At 35.2% G+C, this 27517-nt stretch overlaps 2 protein-coding genes across 2 annotated transcripts in view; one reads left to right on the top strand and one right to left on the bottom strand.

Annotated features, from left to right (window-relative positions):
• The window catches only part of LOC142334806 (flap endonuclease 1-like), a 247310-nt gene that overhangs the window by 91372 nt on the left and 128421 nt on the right, over positions 1-27517 (bottom strand). The window lies entirely within an intron of this gene.
• On the top strand, positions 5947-12414 carry LOC142335527 (uncharacterized). The gene is made up of 2 exons (XM_075384067.1): positions 5947-6938; positions 12036-12414. Exons 1-2 carry the CDS (start codon positions 6545-6547, stop codon positions 12356-12358), a joined length of 717 nt encoding a protein of 238 aa, XP_075240182.1. The 5' UTR covers positions 5947-6544; the 3' UTR covers positions 12359-12414.

A 27517-nucleotide genomic window follows, 5' to 3' on the forward strand; every position in this document is an offset into this window, starting at 1 on the left:
GAAAAATTTTCCAATTATAACCATTTTTGCTTTTGGCAAGAAAGATTGGCATAAAGACATACAACGAATGAATTTGACGTGGATCAAACACAAATTAGCTGAAATAATTTTGATTGGAGTTAAATATAGGCAGAAATTGACATGTTGCAACAAATTTTTCTTGTTTTTGAAGATGACTACCAATATCAATTATTTTGTGTTCTTTTGAGCCCTAGATTTGGTGATTGGTTTTTTTGGTTTCAGGAGTAATTTTTTTTTTGCATGAAAAACTTAAAACCGCGGAAATTTGAATTTTTTTGCCTTCTCTTTTTTTAAAATTTTGGCTTAAAAATAGAGTTCTTTTGTCTTACAACGTTCAGTTGAATTGCTTGCAATTGAATATGAAATCATGAATGATTTTATCATACCAAATAATTTGTTGATTACTTCTATGAAACAACCATCAAGAAACATTTTTGACAACTAAGAATGCATTTAGGAAAGAATTACAACTTAATATACATTACAGGGCAGCCAGATAGAATTTGCAATTTTGTTCAAATTTTTTTGCTCTATGTTTTTGGAGTTTATTTTTCTAGTATATTTTACGATGAACACAGATTAATTCCGATAAAGCATATGTTCTGCACAAAATACATAAAATCGTTCTCCCAGAACCGTTGAACACAAAAAAAGCTATTTTTCTGAATTAACTAAAATTTGGGCAACAAAACAGAACCATGCTTGAAAATAAGCAAACGCATCCATAATTATTCTGCTTTCCCACCACTTAACAAACACTCTAATATTGACAACAAAATGAAAAAGTTTATCAATTTAATGTGACCAAATGTTATTTTGATGAAAACATTTTTGTGACTTTTTCGTCTCCAAGGGGCCAAGAACGGCTGGTTAAAACAGTGATAATAAACTTATCATAATTCACGTGAACCAATATAAGAGCCTACGTTCTGAATTTTCAGTCATTTTTTGAGAATACACGTTAATGAAAAATTAACACTCAAACCAAAAAATTACGTGAGAATCTGTCTGCTCTTCATTTATTTTCTTTACCTGTCCGTTGATTTTTGCTTTTAAATTATTTACTTTTTGTTTTAAGATTTTTTTTTAAACATCATACAACTTTCCTCACAATAAATATGATTTTAAATTCCATCTTTTGTTCGGAAGCCAAAAACTAGCAAAATTATAAAAACGTATGGCAAACGAGACTATATAGATTTGGACTCCATAACTCTTCCCTCTCTTTCTACTTCATCCTCACCCCCCACCCTCCAAAAAACTACTCTCGTTAGAGCTATCATGTTCTAATCATAAAACAAAGTTGCTCATGAAGCTGACAAAATGAAACAGACGTAATACAAAACTGATTTAATCGAATCATGACTGGACTGAATATTTAATTTTGAAACCCACGATAAAAATTGAAAAATTTTCCAATTATAACCATTTTTGCTTTTGGCAAGAAAGATTGGCATAAAGACATACAACGAATGAATTTGACGTGGATCAAACACAAATTAGCTGAAATAATTTTGATTGGAGTTAAATATAGGCAGAAATTGACATGTTGCAACAAATTTTTCTTGTTTTTGAAGATGACTACCAATATCAATTATTTTGTGTTCTTTTGGGCCCTAGATTTGGTGATTGGTTTTTTTGGTTTCAGGAGTAATTTTTTTTTGCATGAAAAACTTAAAACCGCGGAAATTTGAATTTTTTTGCCTTCTCTTTTTTTAAAATTTTGGCTTAAAAATAGAGTTCTTTTGTCTTACAACGTTCAGTTGAATTGCTTGCAATTGAATATGAAATCATGAATGATTTTATCATACCAAATAATTTGTTGATTACTTCTATGAAACAACCATCAAGAAACATTTTTGACAACTAAGAATGCATTTAGGAAAGAATTACAACTTAATATACATTACAGGGCAGCCAGATAGAATTTGCAATTTTGTTCAAATTTTTTTGCTCTATGTTTTTGGAGTTTATTTTTCTAGTACAATTTACGGTGAACACAGATTACTTCCGATAAAGCATATTTTCTGCACAATTCACATAAAATCCATCTCCCTGAACCGTTGAACACAAAAATTGCTATTTTCCTGAAGATAGCCGCTTTTCTTTTTAACTAATTTTCAAATTTCATCGGCACGGTTTTTGAATGATGCTTCTATCTACGATCTACGATACTCTACGATCTACTTAAATCTACGATCTACTTCTATCTACGATCTACTTAAATATATGTATCTGCGACCACATACAAATCACAGTTTTATTTTTTTCTTCCGATCAAGTCCCTGTACTTTTTACCACCCCGAGTTACCCATCATTCAAAATTACAAGACGGCTTGGTAATATGCAATCGCAAATAAGGTTCCGACCCCCTCATCCACAAATTTGGCTTAATTGTCTACCAAATGAGGAACAGATAGAAAAACACAAAAAATTCAAGTATGTTTCAAAAAAAAAAAAACTGGTGTATGAACGAAAAGATAGCCTCCAAAGCAAGCAACTCAGTGGACTGAAAAATGATGCATTAGATTGATGAGATATGCCGATTTTAAGAAAGCGAGCGAAGACAAACGGAAAATCAAACAATAAACATTAATTACAACAAAAATTTATGTCCGTTTTAAAAAACAAAACTTAACAACAAAGTTAAAATAGCGTCAGATATAACTGAAAATAAACAATCAGCTGGAAAATCAGCAGAAAAAATTGGTTATTCACCAGTTCATAAAAAAGCTTGGTAACCTTTAGATAATAAAGAAAAGAAACTTTAAAGTTAGCAAATTCGCTGAACTTTAAAAAAAACAGTTTATTTCAAAGTAATGAAAACCATTAGAAGTCAAATAAACTATCCCATCAGTTTACAATTACCAATGCTTCTACAGAAGGGAATTAAGAACTCTTGGTATTCATTTTTTTATGCAGTTACAAAAAGAACAACAAACAGACAACAAACAAAAAATCATTGAAAACTTGCCAGAAAATGCTTTGGAAGCCGTAAAGCCATACTTTGGCCGCCAAAATAAGTTTGATTGCACCTTCGTCGAACACCAATAATGTATTATGTGGCCTCTCATTAATGAAAACAAGCAACAATTAGACAAAAAAGAAAAATGCAAAATTATGTAATAATTGTTTTTTTTCGAAAAAAATTAATTTCCAAAGACATGAAAGCCGTTAATTACAAAATGAAAAGGTTGAATAGGTTCGTGCCTTCTTCCAAAAGAAGCCCTTGAGACCTGCAATTATCCAGAATATGTTTTACGTCTACAAAAAGAACGTCAAATATGCCAAAAATCAAAAATCCATTTACTTTTTTTGTGAAAAACCCGTGTGGAAGCCAGTAAAGTCATAACAAATTGTCTTAAAATTAGATTTTGTGACACCAATCGCTTTTAACACCTTCCTTTGAAATTTATTATGTCACCTCTCAATTAAAGAAACTAGGTAACAATTAGACAAAAAAGAAAAAAACAAGATTATTTAAAACTTGTTTTTATAGAAAAAAATTTATTTCCAAAGACATGAAAGCCATTAATTACAAAATGAAAAAATTGAATAGGTTCGTTTATTCTTCTAACGGAAATTTTTTTGACCTGAAATTATCCAGAACATGTTTTACGTCTACAAAAAGAACGTCAAATATGACAAAAAGCAAAAAATTATATTATTTTTTTTTGTGGAAAAACCCGTGTTGAAGCCAGTAAATTCAAAAGCAATTGTTAAAAGAACATCAGATTTTGTGACACCAATCCCTTTTGACACCTTCTTTTGACATAAATAAAGTCATATTTAACCTTTAATTAACGAGACCAGGTAACAAACAGACAATAAAAGGAACAAAACTGTGAAGTTGAAATGTTTTTTTTTTATTTCGGAAAACAATTGTTTTCAAAGTCATGAAAGCCATTATGAATCTTCTGATATCAGAACATCGGCTCATTTACTCTTCCAGTAAGAGTCAATCAAACCGGGTCATTGTACAGGAAATTAAATACGACTAAAAAGACAAATTAAAAACGACAGTTGAACACAAAATTAAAAAATTCAATTAAATTCTTCGAGAAAGTATTGTCGAAGCGGTAAAGAACCACAATCTAGATCCTTAAGGATTTAAATATTATCAATTGTGCGTTATTTTAAACGCGAAAAATTTGATATATGAAATGACAATAACGTGATAATTTGACAAAGTTAGAAAACATGAAAAATGGGCAAATACCTAAAAATTAAAAAAAAAATAGTGAAATCTTGTAGTATCAAAGCCAGAACACCATAACTTAGGACGTAAAACCGCAATAAAGACTAAATGTGAATTAAGCAGAAAAAAGGAGCACTCTTTGATTGCTGACACTAAGCTACAAGTTGACCAAAGTGAGAGAAAAATGGAGGCAAAATTCAATATCACATTTTTTATATAAAAATCAAATATGTTAAAAGTCAAGACGACCATAAGCTTTCCAGCAATCAACTAGATAAAACAATTTTGAGCTAACTAGAAAACCAAAAGGACCTATGAGTACTGAGCTTTGATTTGAAATGTTCTGTTATTTAATTAATATAAAAAAGATCGAATTTTTTTTTTAATAAAAAACCGACTGATGACAATCTGATTTTTTTTTGGATTGTAACATGCAAGATTGGTACAGAACTAGTCCTGCTAATGTTGACTGTTCAATAGGAATTTTTATTTTACGGAATGTCATTGACTTAGATATTTTGTCTGTTAAAAATCAAAAGTAAATGCTGCGTTTTTGATATTCAACGAATAAAGTTAACAAAAAACGGCAAATTTTTATTTAGAGAGCACTCTCAACGGAAGTTGAAGTGGAATTAGCCCCCTTTTCGGTCTACAAAGATTGTATCAGTGGTGTTTGGGTATGCACTTCCTGCAAATTTAATCAGAGCGGTCTAAAGAAACTTATTTCGTTCTGTTTTTGATGAAAAAGTCAGATTTTTGTGAAATTGTTAGTCGGAATTTGTGCCAAAAAAAAATTCAATGGAAATAGACGACAACGTATTTCGTCTTTAAACGTAAAATCAACACTATTTTCATGAAAATTTTATTAAATTTTATCAAAATTGGCGAAAATTTAGTCAAAAATTCCGAAAAAGGTGAATGAAATTCACTCTATTTTCTCGAAAGTTTAAACCTCGATATCTCCCTGTCAAAAACGAAAATTAAAAAAATCTTTTTAATTTCATATTCTACGCTGGACGAGCTTTCTAATGATACCAGTCTCAACTCTCTACGATGAATATATCGATCGGCCAAAATTGACTGAACAAAAAAAAACCCAGTTGAGTATATAGTTCCTCCCCCCTCAAGAGGGTCGGAACAATAAGAAGCCATAATGGGTTATATATGATTTTGTATATTTTTTCGAGGAATTTTTCTTTTGGTCGTTGCATTTATACTGAGAACGTATAAAAATTATATATGACCGCTCGCGACTTTAATGGTTTTGTCCTCAGCATGCCAAATAAATAAATAAATACTTGACACTTTTTTGTGATCATAAATTTTTATTCAAGTGCATGAATACTTTGACTTCAAGCACGGCCATTCGCGATTACTGGGATTCCATAAATGGGCCGAGCTAAGGCGCAAGTTATGGTAATTGAACCCAGTACAATCAAATAAACGAGTAAAAAAAGAGTCTATCATATCACATTGAGACAAATCAGAGCTCTTGTTCAAATCCACTCAACATGATGTCTCCTCCGCTGGGGAAAAATACCAAATTTAAGGATAAAGTGATTATTTAATGTATTGATAGTCCATTGTTAAAATCATACACCTGTATAGATATATCAACAGAATTGTTATACACACAGGCTCAGCTATTTTTTTCGTTTCAAATCAAATACAGCATTTGATGTCTTTGCTTAAATACAGCAGTGCTTTTTATCCGATCGTTTTTTGTTTAAACGTCATGTTATTCAGTCATAATTATTCAAAAACAAACATTTAAGCATGTACTAAGTTGCTATCAGAGTAAAAAGCACGCATGCATTTGTTGAGCATCAAGCGCTGAATAGAGCTGAAGTTTCATTATTTTCAATTCAGCTGCATTTATTCCCTAAAAAAGTCTTCGTGGATGCAAAAGTTCAAATAAATATATCCTGAAAGTTAAAATATTATTGTCATTTCTTGTAAAAATTAATTAAACAATTTATTTCAAAGTTTATATTTCGAATAAACTTCAACTTTTTTCAACTGGATTTGCGCCTGCGTTTAAAAATTTCAAAATAAACGTATACTTATTTCTATAAAAATTTATATATTATCACATATCATATCTGTTAAACAATTATGATTTAGTTTGAAAATTTAAATTATCGTTTGTAAACTTTTAGTAGCTTATATTGTATCGTTTATCCGTCGAGTTTAGAGCCATTTTGGAAGAGAATCAGTGATTCTTAACGAACTAGTTAACAGTTGCGAAGCAGTTAGTTATTGGAAGAATACGAGTTACTCAAATCTAGATCTGAATACCTCAAAGAGGAAATACAATTACTAGAAATGGCGACATCTGTTCACTATCCAATATATCCTCAGTACCCTTCCAACAAAAGAGCAATTACAATATTACGTAACAATGGGGTTAACATGACAACCATTGAAGACGTCCCGAAACTGGAGCGTCGTCGACCAATCACAGAAAAGCCGAAGCGAGGGGATCGGCGACTTCATCGACAGACTTTTTCATTAGAATCTAATCCAAAGTTAATTGGGGACAATTCAACAAGTTATGGGTCCGAGTTCTCAGGGTTTTCGGCTAACTTTACCCCGGCAAGGGCGGCTCGTTTTCCTGCCCAGTTGGGGAATCATTTTGAAATTGGCGTGGGATCTAAGATTCACACTGACACGACTCATAATTCAGCATTTGTTGATAAACTAAAAACGAGCATTCAAGGTTAGTAATCAATTTATGTTAAACTTTTTTTTATCATAATGCTAAATTTGCATCTTCTGTCTAAAATAGAGATGACTAGATGAGAAAAAGAGATTAAAAGAAAATAGTCTTACAATTCTTACAAAAAAAATACGAGACCAGCCAGAAAATTAACCAGATTTTAAGACAATTTTTTAAACATTTTACTACGTCACAAAAGGCATATTTGATTAAAATTTGGGCAAATATTTTCTTGCATTTGTCCCTAAAAAATTATTGAGCTTAAAATTTGCGTCATTACGATCCAGAGTTTCACCAGAGTCTCAGTAAAACTCGCTTGGAAAATGGATACACAAAATAAACAAAATTAGGAGACAAGCTTCGTAGCTGTTTTCCCAAAAACGGTTCCTCTGTTTTAGGGAAATTGAGATTTTTTCAAGTTGGAAATTAGGTGACAAGTTTAGTAGTACAAATTTGCTCATTTCAGGTATCGCGTTAAATGTATATGTTGATGCTAATTTAAAGCGCATTTTTGAGCATGCAAAAGTGTTTTAAAGCGTCATTAATTGAGCATAAGAGAGTGTTTTCTAATAATATGCCATGTAGGTCTTAGATAATTTGAATGCTGGCTTTTAAAGATGTAAAAGTCATTTAATGTTTTACTAATTGAGCGTAAAAAATGATTCAAAGCTTTGTTAACTGAGCTTGATGAAAATGGTTTGAAGATTAAGAATTCACCATATTGAAGAGAGCCCAATTTGTCACTCACACAATCTCATTTAGAGTTTAACACCGGTGTATTAAATCTCGATTTGTATTAGTTTTTTCAGATTAAAGATTGACAGTTAATTGTTGAGAGAGATATTTGCGGTAATCATCACAATTTGATTATCGCTAAAGTCACCAAATTGTAAAATTAATGATTCTGAATTGAGTGTTTCTTAAGAGATGCGAACTCTTCTGATTTGTCACAAAATTCCCTCAACAGTGGTTTTTTGGTAAAAAGTCAGTGGACGCCTGTCGACAGACGTCAATCCCAATAACATCTCAATTTCGGAAAAAACTTAAATTGATTAAAGAAGTAATTTCAGCTCCTTTACAGTAGTACAACTTGCTTTTTCAGCTGTATCAGAAAAAAATGCAGTGGAATTTCAACATATCAAGAAATGCCAGAGGTTATTCGAGAAATTTTTCATAAACACCTGTCAATTGCATCGACTCAACTAAATTATTTCAATTTCTGAGTTCAACTGAGAACCACTCAATAATTGGAACAAACAAAAAACTGTAATCACTTCAAAAATGCTATTTTACCGAATTAAATTTTTCTGTTCTCTATTAAATTTCTCTGTTTATCTCTCAGTAAACACCTGTCACAAAACGCAAAAACTTTGAAATAACTCAATTCAACTTTTTTTGCTAAATTTGGATTGAAACCATTCAATGGTTGAGTGTAGTAAGAAAAATTGTAATCAATTCATAAAACATTTTTTAATTGCAAAATCTCACTATATAGATGTGTTGATTATGGATGAACAAGAGGAGTTAAAAAAGTTGCAGCAAAACCAATACTCGACTTTAGATAGAAAATTAACCAAGTCAGCGAAATTGCTGTCTGCACTTTGAACATAATTGCCATGTGTTAATAAAAATTTTACACGCTGAATTTCATGCAGTTTCATTTTCCACATCATTTACCAAGTCTTGCGATGACTTCAATCTAAACATGGTAATTGCGCAATTAATTTTATTTTTTTTGATAGCCGGTTTTGCGGTTGGAGATGAGAATCGGGAAAATTTTCGGCAAATTTTAAATAAATTTATCTAGCATGTTGACTGTTTGTGTTTTATTAGATTTACTTTATAATTACCTGCTCAGAAGTTTTGTATAAGTCCATGAGTTTTGCACCAACTTTCTTTGCTCAATTTTAGAATTATGCGAGAATAGCCTATAAAAACTAAACTATAATCCTACCTACTCATCTAAAATTAGCAAAAAGATTATTTTGGGAGTGTGTGGTCAATCCCAGTTCCCGACCAACAAATCCAAACAAAATAATAACTTTCTAGTAAGTTTGAGCCCTACGTGGCTAATCACTAACATTTAAACCACAAGTAATTGATTTTAATTGCTATCAACTAATACTGTTTTTAACCACTTTTACAAGCCCAGAATCCCAAATTAAACATTAAAAATGGATTTATTACATTAAAAATGACTTTTTATGACTATTTATGAAATTAAAAATGGATTGGCGGAAATGGGAATCAAACAATCTCAGTACAAAAACTAAAGACGTTCAGTTCCGAATTGAATTACAGTGAGTGAGAAAAAGAGGTACCCAAAAGCGAGTAGAATAGATAAACATAGCTCTTTAAAACTGGGTAAACAGTTTGTATCTCAATTCTGGGGTTAAAATGTGGACACTTTTGCGGACACGGGTTGCTTAGAGCAGACATTTGATTAATTGCCACTTAGTTGTTGGTGTTTTCGCTTTGCAACTAGTTATCCAGAGGACAGTTATGCAACTATTGACCCATTCGGCCTTCTTTCAATTTAGGCTAAAGGGATCTTGTAAGAATACAACCTCATAGATTAATCATGGTGTTAATAATAACTCATGTATGGTTTTTCGAATCTTAGCAAATATCATTACGAGCGTCCACTGGTACCAGAAAAACTACTGACAAAGAAAGTGGCTGCCGCTTTCCGCCGCTGACTTACGTTCAATGCGGATTGTGCTTAAATTTTTTGCAATCGACTTCCTGAAAACAATTAAAAGCCTTAAAATTTTAAAAAAGACCAAATAAACGTGAATTACGTTCAACTGTTAGTGCGCTTCACAAAATATGATAAGTAGCCGAGCATTTCGGAATTTGCTGTCGAAAAAGGAGCCAGTTTTAGACAATACCAGAACGATAAAATTTTGAGGAGAACTAGCTCTAAACTGACAATACCAGAACGGCGAAATGTAAAAACAAAGGCCAGCATTTTAAATTCGCGGTTTCCATGACAGTTTAGCAATTTTCGATTTGTGATATTTTTGAGGAAGCTTAGTTTTTGAAAACGCTTTTTAGCGTTCCATTGGAAACAAAATGGCAGCACCAAATATAAAAAATTAGAAGTCAGATATAAGAATCTTAGCAACCATAAAATCTCGTAGACTTTTGACACATTATCTTGCCCAGGTTGAGGTGCCATCCGGAAGTGAACTCTGATTAGACCAATTCCAACGCACACGGTGTGTTTTCAGACCAAAATTACAGGGTCTGGGATTTGGTTCGAGCACACAATAGTATGACCAGAGGTCACTTCGGTCTGGGGATGGTATGATCAGAGGTCACTTCGGTCTGGGGATGGTATGATCAGAGGTCACTTCGGTCTGGGGTTGGTATGATCAGAGGTAACTTCAGGATGGGAATGGTCTGATCAGAGGCGGATTCAGGCGCACATTAGTCTGATCAGAGGCTATTTGGAGCTGAAATTTTTCTGATTTTTTTGTTTTTTCACCGAGAGATGTTGGCTCTGCCAAGAGGCAACAAAAAGCAGCATTCTCATCACTGACAAATCTAGAATCTGATGGCTTTGATTCAAAAGAAGGCACAAAGGGGTCCAGCTAAAAAAAATGCCAGTCCCCTTACATCAAAAGTTTGATTAACTGTAGAACACGACATATTATATGGAAAGCTGTCTAAATTCATCCATTGAGTTCAAGATATGCACTAATGGTATATTAAAATTTTTTTCTCCGCAGTTGGGTTTTCGTTTTTTAGCATTAATACTTTTAGAATGGTCTTTTTTCTTTTTTTAGATGAAATTAATATTGCAAACATCAATTTTTATGAAATTAATATATTATACCAAAATTCGTTCATAGTGAAAATCATTCACTGATCAGACTATTTTGAGCGCAATTGAGTCTGATCAGAAGCGATTTCGAGTGCACAATAGTCTGATCAGGAGTGACTTTTGAGCACACAATAGTCTGCTCAAAAGTGATTTTGAGCGCACAATCGTCTGGACGATGATCTAGGTTTGGTCTGGGCCTTAGTCGCACAATCGTCTGGACAATTGTCTAATTTTGGTCTGATCAGAGGTCCTTTCCTTCTGGAAAGGTCTGATCAGGGACAGTTTCGAGCGCACTTTAGTCTAATCAGAGGACACTTTGGTCTGGGATGGTCTGATCAGAGGTTACTTTCGTCTGGCATGGTCTGATCAGAGGTCACTTCCGGATGGCACCTAATTTGTTCATGACTGTTGCACGTGTACATGAACTGTTTATCCAGTAAATTGATTATTAGTATGTTGCTAGCCGCAGATACGATTGGTATATCACTATAGTTGGCACACGCCTAATAGTACAGAATGGAGAACAAAACTTTATTTAAAAATTTAAGTTTGCTTAAGTACCACTTTTTGAAATTTTGACCTCAAAGTAGAACTTCCTCGTGTTTTATTATCCTCATGAATAAGGGATACTTAAAAAATAGTGTGTACTCATTGATTTGTGATTCAAATTTAGTAATAATCATTTGATCATCTGTTTTGACTAACGTGTTAACTTTTTTGTCTAGTGGTAATTATCCGGCTTCATGAACTAAAGTACGTTTACATAAATTAACTGCTGCTAATTCATTCTGTTATGTTTTGCAATTGGCGATCAGTTGCACCATTTAATTTTTTTCTTGCCTCACGTTTTCAAAACTGATAGTGAGTTTACTGAAAATTGTTAGTGCAACAGCCAGTCGATTATTACATTTCAAAGTTGCCTTGTGCACTCGCCAAGCGAAACACACTACAATTAAAAGTAAAGAAAACTGGATGTGTCAAATCAGTACACTTAAGCATTATTGTACGACAAATTCGAACGAGGCTAGTCTGTTTCACGACATTTTTCAGTCTGCCTGAGTCTTTTCATAAGACTTTTTGAATGAGCACATGAACGTACCGAAACTACAGAACGAGTCAATGTCTGCATCATAAGTGAGTTTGGTCGGCCTGGGTGTTTTCGTAGGCAAAATTGTCCGGATGGGTTTTTTCTTTAGTAATTTTGAACGAGGACCTCAACCTGGGTATAAAAGTTTGTGTCTGAATTTAAGTATCATTTTCTGCTCTAGCTAACGACCAATATTCCTCCCTGGCTAACATGACATACCAAAGATACGGCGCGAATGTGAGGAAAGCCTTAGGATCCAACAGAGACTTCCCTGCCTGCAGGACATCCGTCTACAGGGAAGAAGTTCTAGCCAAGGGCCCATTCCCGTATTTCGAACCCTACGCCTCCAAAGACTTCCAGCCAAACTTCTCACTCCCAGAAGCCCCGAAAAACATTCTTACATGGGGTGATGCGAAAACGGGCAACTCAGTTGGCGACTTCAGAAGGATTTCGGGGAATCGTACGCTGACAAGAAATGTTGATCGGTCAAAATCTATTCTTTAAATTGATCACGAATCATAATTATTGTTCTTAACCAAATTAAAAAGTTCATTCAGCTATATAGTGTTTTCACATAAAGTGGCAAAAATCGGAGCATAAAATTTGCGAATAAATCTGAGCCCACACCTGACAAAAAAGACTCTTGCTTACGCCTGCCAACGCAATTCCTCGATTCTTGATTCCACTTACTTGATTCCACTATCTATTGGTATCATTTCCGTTTGTGCCCCCCCCCCCCCCCCAGTACGTTATGCGCCCCCCAGTTACAGAGCACGTGCCATTACATAGTGAATCATTATTTAAAAATATGGCACGCGCGACTGGGGGTGCAAATAATAAGCTTGGGGGGCACAAACGGAAAATATCCCATTATTGTCACGCTTGACTTTTGGGGAACCAAGTGTGATTGGCAATAATTGGTCTATCTATCATTGTCTTCGACATTTTCCCAAACAAATTAACCCACTATTTTTTTTTGTTTTGATCACCGCACATAAATGCTTAGACCACCTGCATGAATTTTACAAAAAAAAATTGACACAGTTTTAGCATTTCCCCTTCCCACCGATCAAAACGGTTCATTTTGACGCCGGGATTAATAATTGTTTATATACACTATATAATGACAAAGGATTTGTAAATAATGCTTCATGCTATTTCATATTTAAACATTTACGGTGTTTTTGGTTTAGAAACTTTATGACTTGAGGTGGTTATAGAGTCGGGGCGGGGGGGGGGGGGCGTTCGCAAATTTGGAATTGAAAAACTGCCAATTTCGAATCAATCTTTCCGAGTGAGGGTAAATATAGGGTTCCAGACCACCTCGGATCCTTTCAATCCGCCATATTCTTTTCACGTCACTGAAGTTTCGTCTGGAGTCCTATATTTACCATTACTCCTAGAAAAAATGAAGTCATATCTATGATTAAGCAAAAACGTTAAAAACGTTAAAAAGTTTAAAGTTTAGAATAATCTTTTTTACTTAGCTTTTTATACCTTTTAACCACTAGGCGTTTTTTATACTGTTTATTTTTTGGCTTCACTTTACCCATTGAATCAATTTCATCAACTAGATGTCTTACAAAATATTGTATATATGCACTAAAGTATTTTTTTTACTTTATTGTATTAAAAATTATCTCTTTTTCCAATCTTTTTTGAAAGACTATTCCTCTTAATTTTTCATTTATCTTATACAATTAAATTATTGTAACTAGGAGAGAAATTTGTTCTATTGTTTTATTTGCTATTAAATCTTTTGTTATATTTCATGTTAAATTAATTGTTTTAAGTAGAAACTTGATATAATCATTTATATTATTCATCTGACTTTCATTTTTTGTTTTTCTGCTTTATCCTTTTGTATTTTACTAGTGTAGTGCTTTTCAAATTTTTTGGTGAATTATGAATTCTAGATTTCAAATTGAACAATGATTTATTGTTATTTTTATTAGGATAAAAAGGAGAAAATAAATTTTGCTTTTAACTTTTAGGTTTCACTCTACGTTCTTTAAATAAAATTAACAAGTATGAGTATTTAAAACGGCACCGACAATGTTGCGAACGTGTTGTAAGAATTTTTAATTTTAAGGTAAAATAAGGTGATTTTTAAAAGTCAACTTAAATTATTTTCTAAAGGTAAAAAAATATAAATGGTATGACAATGCTTGATATGGGATTCGAGAAGAAACCAGTAATTTGAGCGAGCAAGGTGGATTGAAAGGAACGGGCTGGTCTGGAATATTACATTTACCATAACTTTCTTCACCATCATTTCTAGAACAATTAGCCGAATGATCATAAAAGCAAATGGGCGGTTTTAGACCTGATGGTAAAATTCAAAAAAGTTACAAGCTGGTTCAGTCACTTACTTAATATTCAGTATTTTTTAGCTCTTTTTTCTTTTTGATGACAAATTAGGAAATTGTTCACTTTTCTTTTCACATTTTGTAAGTAAAGTCTACAAATGACAAACTAAGGTCTTCACTTACGGTCGGTCCTCTGTGCTTTTTAAATGCAAAACTAACTAAGTGATAGTATCGATTTCTGTAGTTGAAGGTACTTCATTTTAAAATAGGAGACATAAACGACAGATGTATGACTCAAAAAGTAACAAATACTATAAAACAAAGAGTAAACAAAGTGGAGAAGATTTTTTTAAGTTTACAAAAATTCTCGATACATCTATAAAAGTTTGGTGCAACTAAAACCAAAACCTATTTTGTTTAATTGACTTTTAATTTAACGGTTACATATAAGGAGGGTCAGGAAATCAACGCAAAAATTCAGTTTTACTTTTTTGATGGGATTATTAAAAATTTTGCAAAAGTGCTTTCTGATTGCATTCGTGAACTTTGTTTGAAAAATTTTGTAAATTAGGACAAATATTGCATTTGGTGACGATGCTTGAATTTATAACGCACAAAATTGCATAGGGAAGGAATAGTTAATTGAAAAACCTTACCATATCTGAAATTGTGCGAAATTGCTTGAAACGTGCTTTTAAGGATTTGTATTACGTGGCAATGAGTCCTCTGTTTTCAAACAAAATTTTTTTATGAATTGGTAGAAAGTTTTTGTTGATTTAAAAATAACGAGATTGTTTTGAAGTTTCACACTTTATTTAAAATAAAAAACGGGTTCTAAAAACCTCTGAAAAACGCAATCTGTTCCACCCTTCCCATTGGTCGTGTCAGAATACGAATCTTCAAGCACGAAAGTACAAAAAATCCTAACTTGCAGTGTTAAAATCGTGTATAAATTTGCTGCTACTGACATATAAGTCAAACGATATAAGTGAAACGACACAAGTCAAACAGAAAAACTGAAGCAATATTTAGGTCGATATAATCGTCTCGGCACCCAAATTTCTGTATAATTTTATTGCAACAAGTAATTTAACATTATAATCGTGAGGATAATTATACTTGAAACGAACAAATTAATACTTCAAATCATTCAAACAAATTAATAAACATCAATCAATCTTCTGAAAGAATTAACTTATAAATTTTCATTCCAATTGTTTTATTCCTAAAAATAAAAACATAAATCTTAAAAGCTACGTTACTATTCAAAAGAATCTTTTCTTGTGTTGGGAGCAAAAAACATTCAGTGTTTTCTTAAAAACGTTTTCCTTTTTTACCAACCGATGACACTCTGGTAACCTATTCCATTTTTGTGCGCATTGACCAGCAATCGAATTCATTCCGAAGTTGGTTTTCACTTTCTGTCTAATTTTGAATTGTTTTGTTGTAGTGTATTGATGAAGACGCAGATACCCGTGAAAATTATCAGAATTTTCCGGTCTGGTTATATCATATTGACATTTGATTACCAACATTTTTGCTATTATTAGCTCATTTGGAAGAATCCTTGTCTGAAAGGGCAAATCTCTCCTTTTTTCATACCTTTTGAGTAGAAAGCACACCATTATATTCAAGTCAATCTGTCGTTTAAGGCTTTTTAGGTGTTTTTCAGATAGAGTTTAGAAAAAGTTTGCCAAAAACGATAAGTGTGAAATCAAAAGTGATTTTGAAAGAAGAATGCGCGCGTTCAGTGGAGTTTAATGTCTTATTAGATATATTGATCTTATAGCATGAGTCATCTCTTCAAGGTTTTATTCAGCTGCTGATCAAAATTAAGGTTCCTGTCAATTTGAATACCAAGATATTTGCAAATTTTATTGTTGCAGAATTTTGTTTTGTAAAAAAACAGATCCCAAATCAGATTTATTGCGCGAGAAAAAGATCAATTCAGTTCGTTTGTATCCAAAGTTAGTTTGTTTGTCTCTGCAATTTCTTTTGTGCTTTGTGAAACTTCCTTGACTTTCCCATGTGAGCTAATTTTTTTCCTTAGCAGACAATACTTGTGTCGTCTGCGATTTGAACTACTTTCTCCGTTGTTTTTATTTTAGATGAAAAGTTGTTCACATAAAAAGAAAAATGGGTGGTCCTAGAACAGTTCCCTGTGGTTCACCGTGATTCACAATTTCTCAATCGGAGAGCATGCCATTAAGTTTTACGTTTTGTCTGTGGTTGGCAATAATTAAAAACAATAATTCTTTGGCTTCATGGGAAAAACCAAAAATTTCAATTTTTATAGAAAAATGTTTTGCAAAATAAAATCAAACGCTTTTGCAAGGTCTAGAAAAATAGCATCAGTTTCTTTGTTTTGATCTAAATTAGACGAAACTGTTTCAACCAGTACTAAGACTGCATCTGTTGCTGACTTTTTTTTTCTAAAATCCCAAATGCTTTTTATTAATAATTTCATGCGAAGCAATGAAATCCATCATTTGAGCCAGAAGTTTTGAATGTTAATTCAGGTATATCAAGTTTATCAGGGTAATTACAAGCAATATCTGACCCTATGAAAGCAATTGACTCGCAAATGATCTACTTAGACAAAGGACAATGTTTTTGGCTCCCTTGAAATTTCACCACTATCTAATCTGATTTCATAAACCTGGACAATTTTTTCACTTGTTTTGATTATCTTATTATTGAATTTCCTTTGTTCTTTACTTGTTGGTAGTTTCTCGAAGAATTGATGCAAAATCTGCTGTGTGCCTCCATTAATCTCCAATTAACTAAGAGTCTTACACGCTGATACTTTTTGTACGTCTCACTGTCATGACCTTTTTCCTTTTGTTGAACGGAAAATGTTTTTAGGCAATTAAAAGCTTCAATTCTTTTGTTAACCAAGGCTTAGAATTCCTAAACTTTACATTTTCTCACAGTCTGAACCAGTGCGTGTTTTTCAACATATTTTATGAAATTATCGAAAAATGCAACAAACATATCGTTGCTGTTCTCACATTGGAACCTTTTCCACCCTTTTGCAAAGGCAAGATCTCTGTTAAATTTAGAACGTGAGAAAAGTCGAAAAAATTTCTTTTCGTTATTAGTTGTTGTTCTCAAAGGTTTCAATGAGAGTTTTGATTCGAAGATAACAGGAAAATGGTCGGAGTTAAACCGAGTTGTTGTGACATTGTCGGCCTTTATCTCATCATGCAAAACGAAACAGTGACCAATAAGTGTAAACGTTTTATCAGCGCTCCTGGTTGCATCTCCAAGGTTAACAATTTGTAATCTTGAAATTGACGCAAAATTGTTTTGTTAAGTTTTTTTGTCTTGTTAAGATAATTCAATTTTTAATCTCCCAGCAAATTAACGTCATCTGTTATACTATACGCCCCCGATAGTTCTGTACTTAATTAATCAAGAAAACACTCCCGAACACGTTTGTTCGGGCAAGAGGAAACGTTAACAAGTATTTTTTCAATCGGAGGTTTGCTTATTTCAACCCAAATGGATTTAAAAAATCATCAACCGTATCAATGCTTGATTTACAGCTGGCGGTAAATTTTCGAACAAAAATACCTACTCCTCCACCCCTTGAAGCCCCTGATTTGTCTGATCTACATTTCCCAAAGGAGGTATGCGATGCTGTTAAAGTGTCTTCAGTATTAGAATCAGTGTTTGATCAGGTTTTAGTTACAGCGACAAAGGTATTAATGGGTGTTGTTTGCAAAAAGTTTGAAAACTCTGCAAAGCTGTTTTTAAAGCTATGACAATTGGTAAGGAAAAATGTAATGGCGAATGGTCTGATCCTCTGTTTTTTTAAATAACTGGAATACTGAATCAAATTTTCCAGTTGAGGCCCTGGATTCAATTCATTATCACCTGACAACATGAGACGTAAACGTGAATAAATACTAACACTTTTAGGAAGAAAAGGATATATAATTTATGTATAAAGGATTTATAAAGAATAAACAAAGATATATAAGAGGATACATAAAGGATCAAAGACACAAAATTTTCCTCCTTAATTTCCGGAAATTTATTTTCTAAATCCAAAATTCTACTGTTGCCTTTCACATTTTATCACTGCTTGAAAAACTAAAATTGGTTAAAAATTACATGATCTCTTGAATACAACAAATTCTTCAATTCTGTTGCATCAACGCCTCCTTGCATGTTCAACTTATTGGGGTATAGATTTACAGTATGTAAAAATGAATGAAAATTGCAATGCCCCGTATTTCTGACAATTGTAAACTACTAAAAAATAATTTGTATAGGAGATTGAACACATTTTCCTGCCTTGAACTTCCCGTTTTTCTTGTCATTTGTCATTTCATTTATTTTTGAATATCTATTTGTTGCCCTTTCAAAAGAAAACACGACTGCTTTATGAAGACTTTCACATTCTTCCGTTCATTTCATTTGTTTATCTTTCGCTTAAATTTCTCATTTTTGTGACTTTTTCCAACTTTTCCCTAATACTTTGAAATTTTTTTTTTCATTATATAAGCAATTTTGTTGTTTATTCATGTCCGAAAAAATTTTGTTGAATCTTTGTTGCCACTTTCTAAAAGAAGGAACAACTCCGGGTTTAGTGTTAAAAGTTTTATGATTTATTATGAGTACAGTTTATTTAATTATAGAGAATCCATAATCTGAACTACTAAATCAATCTAAATTAATCGCATGAGTTTTTACCCAAAGGACTGGACTGTAAATGCTGATTGAAGAAAATGTCGGACTATCGTATAATTCACCAGACATTATTCATGCATTTATCAGACTTTTCAAAAAGATTAGTCCAACAAACTAGACGCTTGGAAGAACCAAAATGAACTTCATTTTTGGCAAAAAAAAACGTGTTGGAGATTATGTCAGGAATTAAGAAATCATCTTCAGTTTTATTTTTGTCTGGTGAACAATTCGTTCCACGTGTTAATTACGCACACAAATTAATTACGCTCTCAAAAAAGCGGAAAAGCAACAATTTTCTGGAGTTGAGCATCCATGTGAGTCGAAAGCCTTGATAAAACATGCAAAACGTGAAGCATTCTGCTAAGATCTTGATAGGTTAACATTTTGTAGTACGCTTTGCTAAGACCTTTTCGAAAACGCCTTGCAAAATTTCTGTAACAATTAAGATAGAGAAAATAATTTTTGACACATTTCTGATAGAGAAAATATTCTCATCGCTCTACTCATCACTCAAAGTAGATAAAATAAGATCAAAAACAAAAACAGTACAGTATTTCAAAAGCATTTTTTGATCTCATTTCATTATAAAACTGTTTCGCAGCATATATCTATAATTAAATCATAAAATAAGTCTGCATTGTGGATCAAAAAATTTCAGGTTTAACTCAGCGTGTCAATGCTAATTTGTTTCAAATAAATTTTTCTCTTCTGCTGTTCTGTTGGGTTATGGACTTTCGCAAGCGGAATAAAAAGCGTTTTTAACTAAGTAAAAGAATTAATTTCTCAAAAATGAGAGAATAACAAAATGATATTTTACAGAAGAATTTAGAGATTTACAGGAGAGGTCTGAATATTAGATCAAGATGGTGATTTGAATTTGGGGATGAAAAAGGACTCAAAAATCAGCTGTATATATACCCATTAAAAAAGTCAAGATACAAAACTATTCTTAGCACCGTGATTTATAGTGGGGGTCGCAAGGGTTACCCAATATGGTTTGCTTCTGCAAATCAGTCGCAATGGGAACCATAAATGGAGTGCATTTGCACTTTTCTAAGAATTCATTCACACTTCCGGAGATATCATCATCATTTAATACATGCTGGGAAGATTTTACATCTCTTAATCTAACTCTAATAATAGTTATCTAGATTCACCAATTTGAACCGAATATTGATTCTCAGCACCATTTCTTGACGATTCATTTATATAATTTCTTTTATTGAAGTCATATTGCTTGTCTTTCTAATCTGGTAAGTCAAACTTTCTTTCTTATTCTCACTAAGTTTAAGACTATAGTTTGATCGATATTCTTGAGCTGATTGCGTAGAGTCTGCTCTCATCAAAACTGCTCTGAATGCTTCCACTTTCGAAACGGGTAAGGACTTTGTGAGGATGTCCGCTGCCATTTTGTCTGTAGGGACGTAATGAATTGAAATAGTCCCATCCTCAGTCTTGTCACGAATGAAGTGGAACTTTGTCTTGATGTGCTTGCTCCTCTTGTGCATGACTGGGTTTTGGCAAAGTCTGATACAACTTTGGTTGTCCTCTTCAATTGCTATTGGACGTTTCTGTTGGATAACAAAATCCTCTAGAAGTTGTTTCAGGTAGAGTGCTTCTTGAACTGCTGCTGCCATGCCCTGATATTCTGCTTCTCATGAAGAAAGAGCAACTGTGGCCTGCTTCTTGACACCCCAGCTGAGTGCTGCGCCACGTCCGTTGAGCTTGAAGTAATAGCCCGTTGTTGATTTTCTGTCGTTCACGTCTCCAGACCAGTCTGATCAGTTTCCCACACTAAGTCATAACTAGCCTCTTTTGTGTAAGTAAGTTTTAAACCTTTTGAACCTTGAAGATATCGCAGAAGTCGTTTTCCCTACATCCAGTGTTGATTGGTAGGTGCATTCATGTGTCTGGACAGAATGTTGACTGTGAACATGATGTCTGGCCTCGTCTGTTTGGCCAGATACAGAAGTGATCCAACCAAGCTTCTGTAGATCCTCTGGTCCACTTCTTCGTCTCCGTTCTATGCTGTCTGAAGTTTCAAATTCAAATCAGCTGGAGTTCTTGAGGGTTTGCATTGATCCATTTGAAACCGCTCAAGCATTGTTTCTATGTAGCGTTCGTGGTCGAATGTGACTTTGCCCTCTTCTCGTCTGATTCTTAGACCCAGAAACCAGTGTAGTCTCCCTCTGTCTTCCATGTGAAAGGTTGCTTCTAGTGCCTTCTTGACATCAGAGATCACTGTCATACTTGTTGATGCTACTATGATGTCGTCAACCCAGACCAAGATGAAGGTGTGATCCTCTGCCTCTGATCTTGCGAACAAGCAGTGATCGTTCCTGCTTCTTATGAACCCCTGTCTCAGTAGGAAGTTTGCCAGCTCTTTGTACCAGTTGTTAGCAGCCTGTTTCAGACCATAAATTGATTTATTTAGTCGACATACTAACATCTCCCCATCTGATCCGCGTTTTACAAACTCCTGTGGCTGTTCCAGATACACTTCTTCCTTGAGTGGTGAGTGTAGGAAAGCAGTCTTGACATCAAATTGGTGCATCACATGGCCCTGCTTCGCAGATAGCTCAAGTAGAATCCTGAATGTCTCTGGCTTACAGGTAGGCGCAAAAGTCTCAAAGTAGTCCAGTCCTTCCACTTGTTTGAAGCCTTTCGCCACATAGCGCGCTTTGTATTTGTCCACTTGACCACTGGGTCCCAATTTCATTTTGTAGACCCATTTGCCCGGTATGACGTCCCTGTCTGTGGGTGGTCTCACTATGTTCCAAGTCTCGCTGTCTTGGAGTGCCTTGACCTCGTCCTTCATTGACGGTGCCACTGGTCCCAATCGTCACCTTGCTTGGCTTCGTAGACTGTTTTGGGTTCCACATAGTCGCCCTCAGTCACAACAAGATGGGTCCTGACTTCTCCAAAAAATTGCGGAACATTCCTTGCTCGTGTCCCTCGTCTGCGCTCTGCTCTGTCCGCGTGTTTCAGTGCATCTTCATTGAAGCCAACTGCCTCTAACTGTGAGAAGTCTTCTGTGTCACTGTCTTCCAGTGACTCTGAGTCTCTGTAACTCCCTCTTGTTGCAGTAGATCCTTCATCTAGTGCTGTTTCTCCGACAACCGAGGCCTCTTGTCTCAGTGTTGTTTCTTGAGTATTCACGCTCCCTGCGTCATGCCACTCCTCTTTTATTGCAGTAGATGTGTCCTGTCGTTCTCTATTGTCATCATCTTGATGACCATCATCTGGGTGCCAGATTCCCAGTTCCGACCCATCATCTAGTAGGTCAGCCGTTTCTTTGTTGTCAGGTATTGAGCCCACTTCAGACTCCTTGATGATCACATCTCGAACTGCCATCGCCTTGCGTGTGTTGGGTATGTACACCAGGTATCCGTTTTCTCCTTCAGTGTAACCCACAAACTTTCCTTCCAGTGCCTTGGGTTCAAGTTTGCTGACTTCTCTGTCACTCTTCCTCATGAAGACTGTGCAACCAAAAATAGATAATTTACTAATTGAAAGCTTAGGTTTTATACCTCTCATCAGCTCTGCTGGGCATTTTTCTTCTCCTCGTCTCCCAACCAAGATTCTGATCCTTGCTGCGTGAAAAATTGCTGCTCCCCACATCATCTTGGGAAGTCCTGAGTCAATGAGCAAACATCTTGCCATCTCCAGCAGTGTCCTGTTGCACCTCTCAGTTAACCCATTTTGTTGTGGCGTCTCTGGTATGGTCTTTTCCTGTAGAATGCCTGCATCTAAGCAGTACGTCTTGAACTGCTCTGAGAGAAACTCCTTCGCATTGTCTTGCCTCAGCTTCTTGGGCGTCCTCACACTGAGAACAAATTTCTTCAGGCTGGCCAGTGCTTCACTCTTTGCCTTAAGCAAGTCCACAAACTCAAACTTCGTGTACTGGTCTGCAAATACTATGCAGAACCGGAACCCTGACAGTGACTCTACTCTGAAAGGTCCCATCACGTCTGTGAACACCCTCTCCAGCTTCTCTTCTGCTTGGGTCTCTGCCACTCTTGGTACTGGAGTCTTTGTGATCTAGGCCAATGCACACACATTGCATACATCATCGAGTTCCCCCACTGTCTCTGGTGCATTCCTGACCACATCCGCTTGATTCAAATGACCCAATCGTCTGTGCCACTTCCTTGCACTGTCAAGTTTTACGCTGTTGGAACTCATCTTGAATTCTAGAACGCTGCAGGGTAAGTAAAACAAATTATTTTCTTGTGTTAGTTTTACCCGAGTTCCCTTCTGGAGTTTCATGCAGCTGTTTCCTCTCTCGAAAGTGAAGCTATGTCCGCACTCCGTGCATCTTGAGACTGATAGGAGGTTTGAAGAATAGTCCGGCACACACAGAACTTTTTTGAGTTCGCATTGGAATTCCCCTTTGTTTGAGGGTATGCTGATCCTCACACAGCCTCTGCCCACCACTCTGGAAGCCTCTCCGTTGGGATTTCTGACCACTGATTGAGTGGGCACAAAGTCCAGGAACGCATCGATGTTCGTCACTATGTGATCTGTACAACCACTGTCCACTAGCATGCCTGCTGTCTTCCACTGGGTAAGAGGTGCCCAGCATTCCTCGTCTGGTGTAGCCAATGTTGGACCCATTGCCACTGACTCATGTTTGCCTCCATCTCTTTGTCTCTTGCATGCCCTGTCTAGGTGACCCTTCTCACCACACTTGCTGCATTGTGCTGTCTCCTATCTCCTGCAGTCCTTGGCAAAGTGTCCAGGGATCCCACACACAAAGCAGTTTCCTTTCTTGGGTCCCTTCTTGAAGTCACGCTTCACCGCCAGTGCCACTGAACCACTTTGTCCCTTGTGTCTCTGCACCGTGCTCTCATGAAAGTTCTGCAGCCTTTTCCTCAACTCTGTGAAGTTCGTTGCCGGGTTGAAGCTTTCCTGTAAAACAAAACTTTCATACCTCATTGGCAGACCATTGAGGACCAAGGCGTTGAAGAGGGTCTCTGAGACTGCTTCCCCTGCTTCTTGTAGCCTTGTGAGCAACTCTTGTCCTCTGATGAAGAAGCTGTCCAAATCCTCAGAATCCTCGAGCTGCAGTCGAGCAAGCTGTGCCACTAAAGTCACCACTGTCGGCATCTCCACACTCTGAAATCTCTCTTGCAAAAGCTTCCAAGCCTTTGCTCCATCTCCAATGCCATCATCTCCCACACAGTCATGTCTCATCAGCATGAGGGTTGTTGCATCTAGAGTCAGTGCCAGGTGGCACCACACATTGTTCCGTTTCTCCTTGATGTCTGCAACTTCCTTCTCATATGCATCCTTCAGCACCTTGTGGTTCTTCTTCTCATCATTGGTTGCCCCATTGGCCAGTGGCGCAGGCTCATTGGGTTGCTCCTGTGTCCCCAGTAGCGATTTGTAGAGTCCCTTCGTCTGCATCATCGCCACAAATCTTTTGCTCCAGATTGGAAAGTCCTGTGCCTTTCCTGTGTAAGTCAGCAGCTTCACTGTCTGTTGATCCATTGAAGTTTGAGCAGGCAAAACAGTTGTGAAAAGAAAAGGTGCTACGCAGAAAAGGATTGTGACTGTCAACAACAAATTGGTTTTGTTTTGGAATTCAATTTTATGACTTAGAAAATTGCTGGGCCCATAACCTGTTGGGTTATGGACTTTCGCAAGCGGAATAAAAAACGTTTTTAACTAAGTAAAAGAATTAATTTCTCAAAAATGAGAGAATAACAAAATGATATTTTACAGAAGAATTTAGAGATTTACAGGAGAGGTCTGATTATTAGATCAAGATGGTGATTTGAATTTGGGGATGAAAAAGGACTCAAAAATCAGCTGTATATATACCCATTAAAAAGTCAAGATACAAAACTAATCTTAGCACCGTGATTTATAGTGGGGGTCGCAAGGGTTACCCAATATGGTTTGCTTCTGCAAATCAGTCGCAATGGGAACCATAAATTGAATGCATTTGCACTTTTCTAAGAATTCATTCACACTTCCGGAGATATCATCATCATTTAATACATGCTGGGAAAATTTTACATCAATTAATCTAACTCTAATAATAGTTATCTAGATTCACCAATTTGAACCGAATATTGATTCTCAGCGCCATTTCTTGACGATTCATTTATATAATTTCTTTGATCCAAGTCATATTGCTTGTCTTTCTAATCTGTAAAGTCAAACTATCTTTCTAATTCTCACTAAGTTTAAGACTATAGTTTGATCGATATTCTAACATGTTCAGTCAAAGCATATTTTGAGTGAATTTTCTTATCAAGTTTTAGCATTTCCTTATCAAGGTGTTTCAAGTTTCGATTCATTTGGTGTACTCAAAAAAGCTTCCCCATTTAATTTTTATACAACTGTTATATGTTATCATCTTTTTCGTGAAACCAGGAGCTTGATCGGTGGATGTTAAGCACACAGCGGTTTTCTTTTAGACAAAATATTTCGCTTAATTCGCTGAAATTGTAGAAGACAACAGCAAATTTGATTTCAAATTTTGAGGTCAAAGAGAGGTGACCTCTGATCACTCCACGCATTGTGCGCTCGAATTACATGGTCTGGAAAAACCTGCAGAAAAGTCGACACTGGTCTCGTACTTGTGTGATCAGAGGTAAACTTTGTCTGGGATGGTCTGATCTGAGGTGATTTCGGTCTGGACCCCAACCTCGGCCATATTTTAATAGAAAGTGCGGGTTAAACTCATTTATCTATTGTCCTTTCAGAAAAGTCGTACAGAAGAGACTCAAATTTACGAGAACTTCTCAAAAGTCGTTCAATTCTGATATGAAGTTTACTGCAATGAAAGTTCCAAAGATTGCTCATTCTAAATACTGTAAACTACAATAAGCAGTTAAATATTGCCCCATAGGCAATTTATTTGGTGGTTATTTGGGGGGTGGGTGGAAACAGTCCAAAAAATATTTGCTGCTCCTAGTTTTGATCTATAGGTTGCAATGGTTAATGCTGTCTCTTCAATAATTTCAGTAACTCAGTTCGTCTAGCCCCAGTTGAATCGAACTCGTGGTTTTGTATTCTTCGCCTCCCTCAACAGAGGAAGCCAGCTCTTCCTTTTTAATTCCGTCTTGCCTTCCACCTGCTCGTCTTCCACTTGTGGTGGCAGAGTTGGGAGGTAGAACTCAAGCAACCGCGGCAGTCCAATGAACCTGTTTAGTGGTTTCACCACTGGCCACATGAGCGCTGCATCTAGAAATGAGAGTGAAAGTATTTTCGAGTCCTCATAGAGACCCGTTTGTTCCATAAACGCAACCCGAATTGTAATAACTAGCAAAATAATTTGAATTTTCATTATTATGGTTTTTTTTAAAAGTTACTGAAGAACCAGGACTTCAAAAATTCAATGAATTGGAAAAGCTCAAATGAAGCAGATATAAAATTATTTACGAGCTACGCAAAATCATCCCAAAAACTTGTTACAAAATAAAGAGTTAATTAATGAAAGCAGGAAATGAACAACTTTTTTGTTCAGTCAGAAAAGAGAAACAAAAAAAGTTCCCAATTAATTACAACACTGTTTTTCCTCTTTTATTTAAGATAGTTGTATTAATCTTGTCGTGAAAAGAAGCGGAAAGTTTGAGCAATATTTTGTAAAATATTTAAATCTTCGTCAATATGTGTTTTTCCCATATCAACTTGGGAGTCACGTTTATGTTGCTATTAATTGCAAAAATTATGACAACAAAATTTCAATTTAAAAAATAGTCGTCTGACTGACTAATTTGAACGTCTAACAAACTCCAAATTTATTGTAAGCGCAACAGGAAAAAATGGCCCATGAATAACAGCATAACAGAGTTCTGAGAATAAGTAAAACCATGCGCGTATTCAGAAGTACAATTCCATATATTTGAACAAATTCGTTGAAAAATAGATATCACAGCCGATAATTTGCAATTTTCAGAGAGAAAATTGATACATAAGCAGGGTTTGTTGAGCTCCAAAACATCTTGCCTGACTTTTTATTGTGTTACAATAAACTAATCGAGTAATATGGTCACTATTAAAACGGACATCGGAAGTATTGTCAATTTTGACGTCCAAAACGTAACTTATCATTGCAGCTTGCGTAAGTATTAGGAAATTAAACAGAATACAAGGCTCTATATTAATTAATAAGCTCACATCTTAATTCTGTTCACATAATTTCCCTTTTGTCCACGCAGTTTCAATATGACCTGCATCCCCTAACCGCACTCACCATCCCTCATCCAATTTTCCTATATTTGCAGAAAATGATATTTTTGACGCAAATTTGGTATTGCAGCTTTTGAATGGCTTTATCCAATTCGGCTTCCAAATTCACGATTGAAATAAGAGGCTTGTCGAAGTTTTCCCGTTTCAATTCTCAAAAAATCAGTTAGCACCAGACATTACAGGAGCAGACGTCCTATAAATCTTAAAAAGCAATCGTTAATTCTTTCTTTTCAAGATACTTCGGCCGATCTGCGCAAAAAATCTGCAAAGACATTGAACTGGAGCACTGTCTTCAAAATCTACATAGTGAAATTTTAGCCAAAAAATTACAACAATTGATGACCATGCTCAATAAGCTATCAAATCTCAGGATTTTCTGAACCGCTCTTTTTTTGGTTTTCGCTGCTGCAAATGTTAATCATTTTGCCAATTTTGGCATGGTTACGCAAAC

Source organism: Convolutriloba macropyga, chromosome 2 (assembly GCF_964194025.1).
Source record: "Convolutriloba macropyga chromosome 2, txConMacr16.3, whole genome shotgun sequence".
NCBI classification, from domain to species: domain Eukaryota; kingdom Metazoa; phylum Xenacoelomorpha; order Acoela; family Convolutidae; genus Convolutriloba; species Convolutriloba macropyga.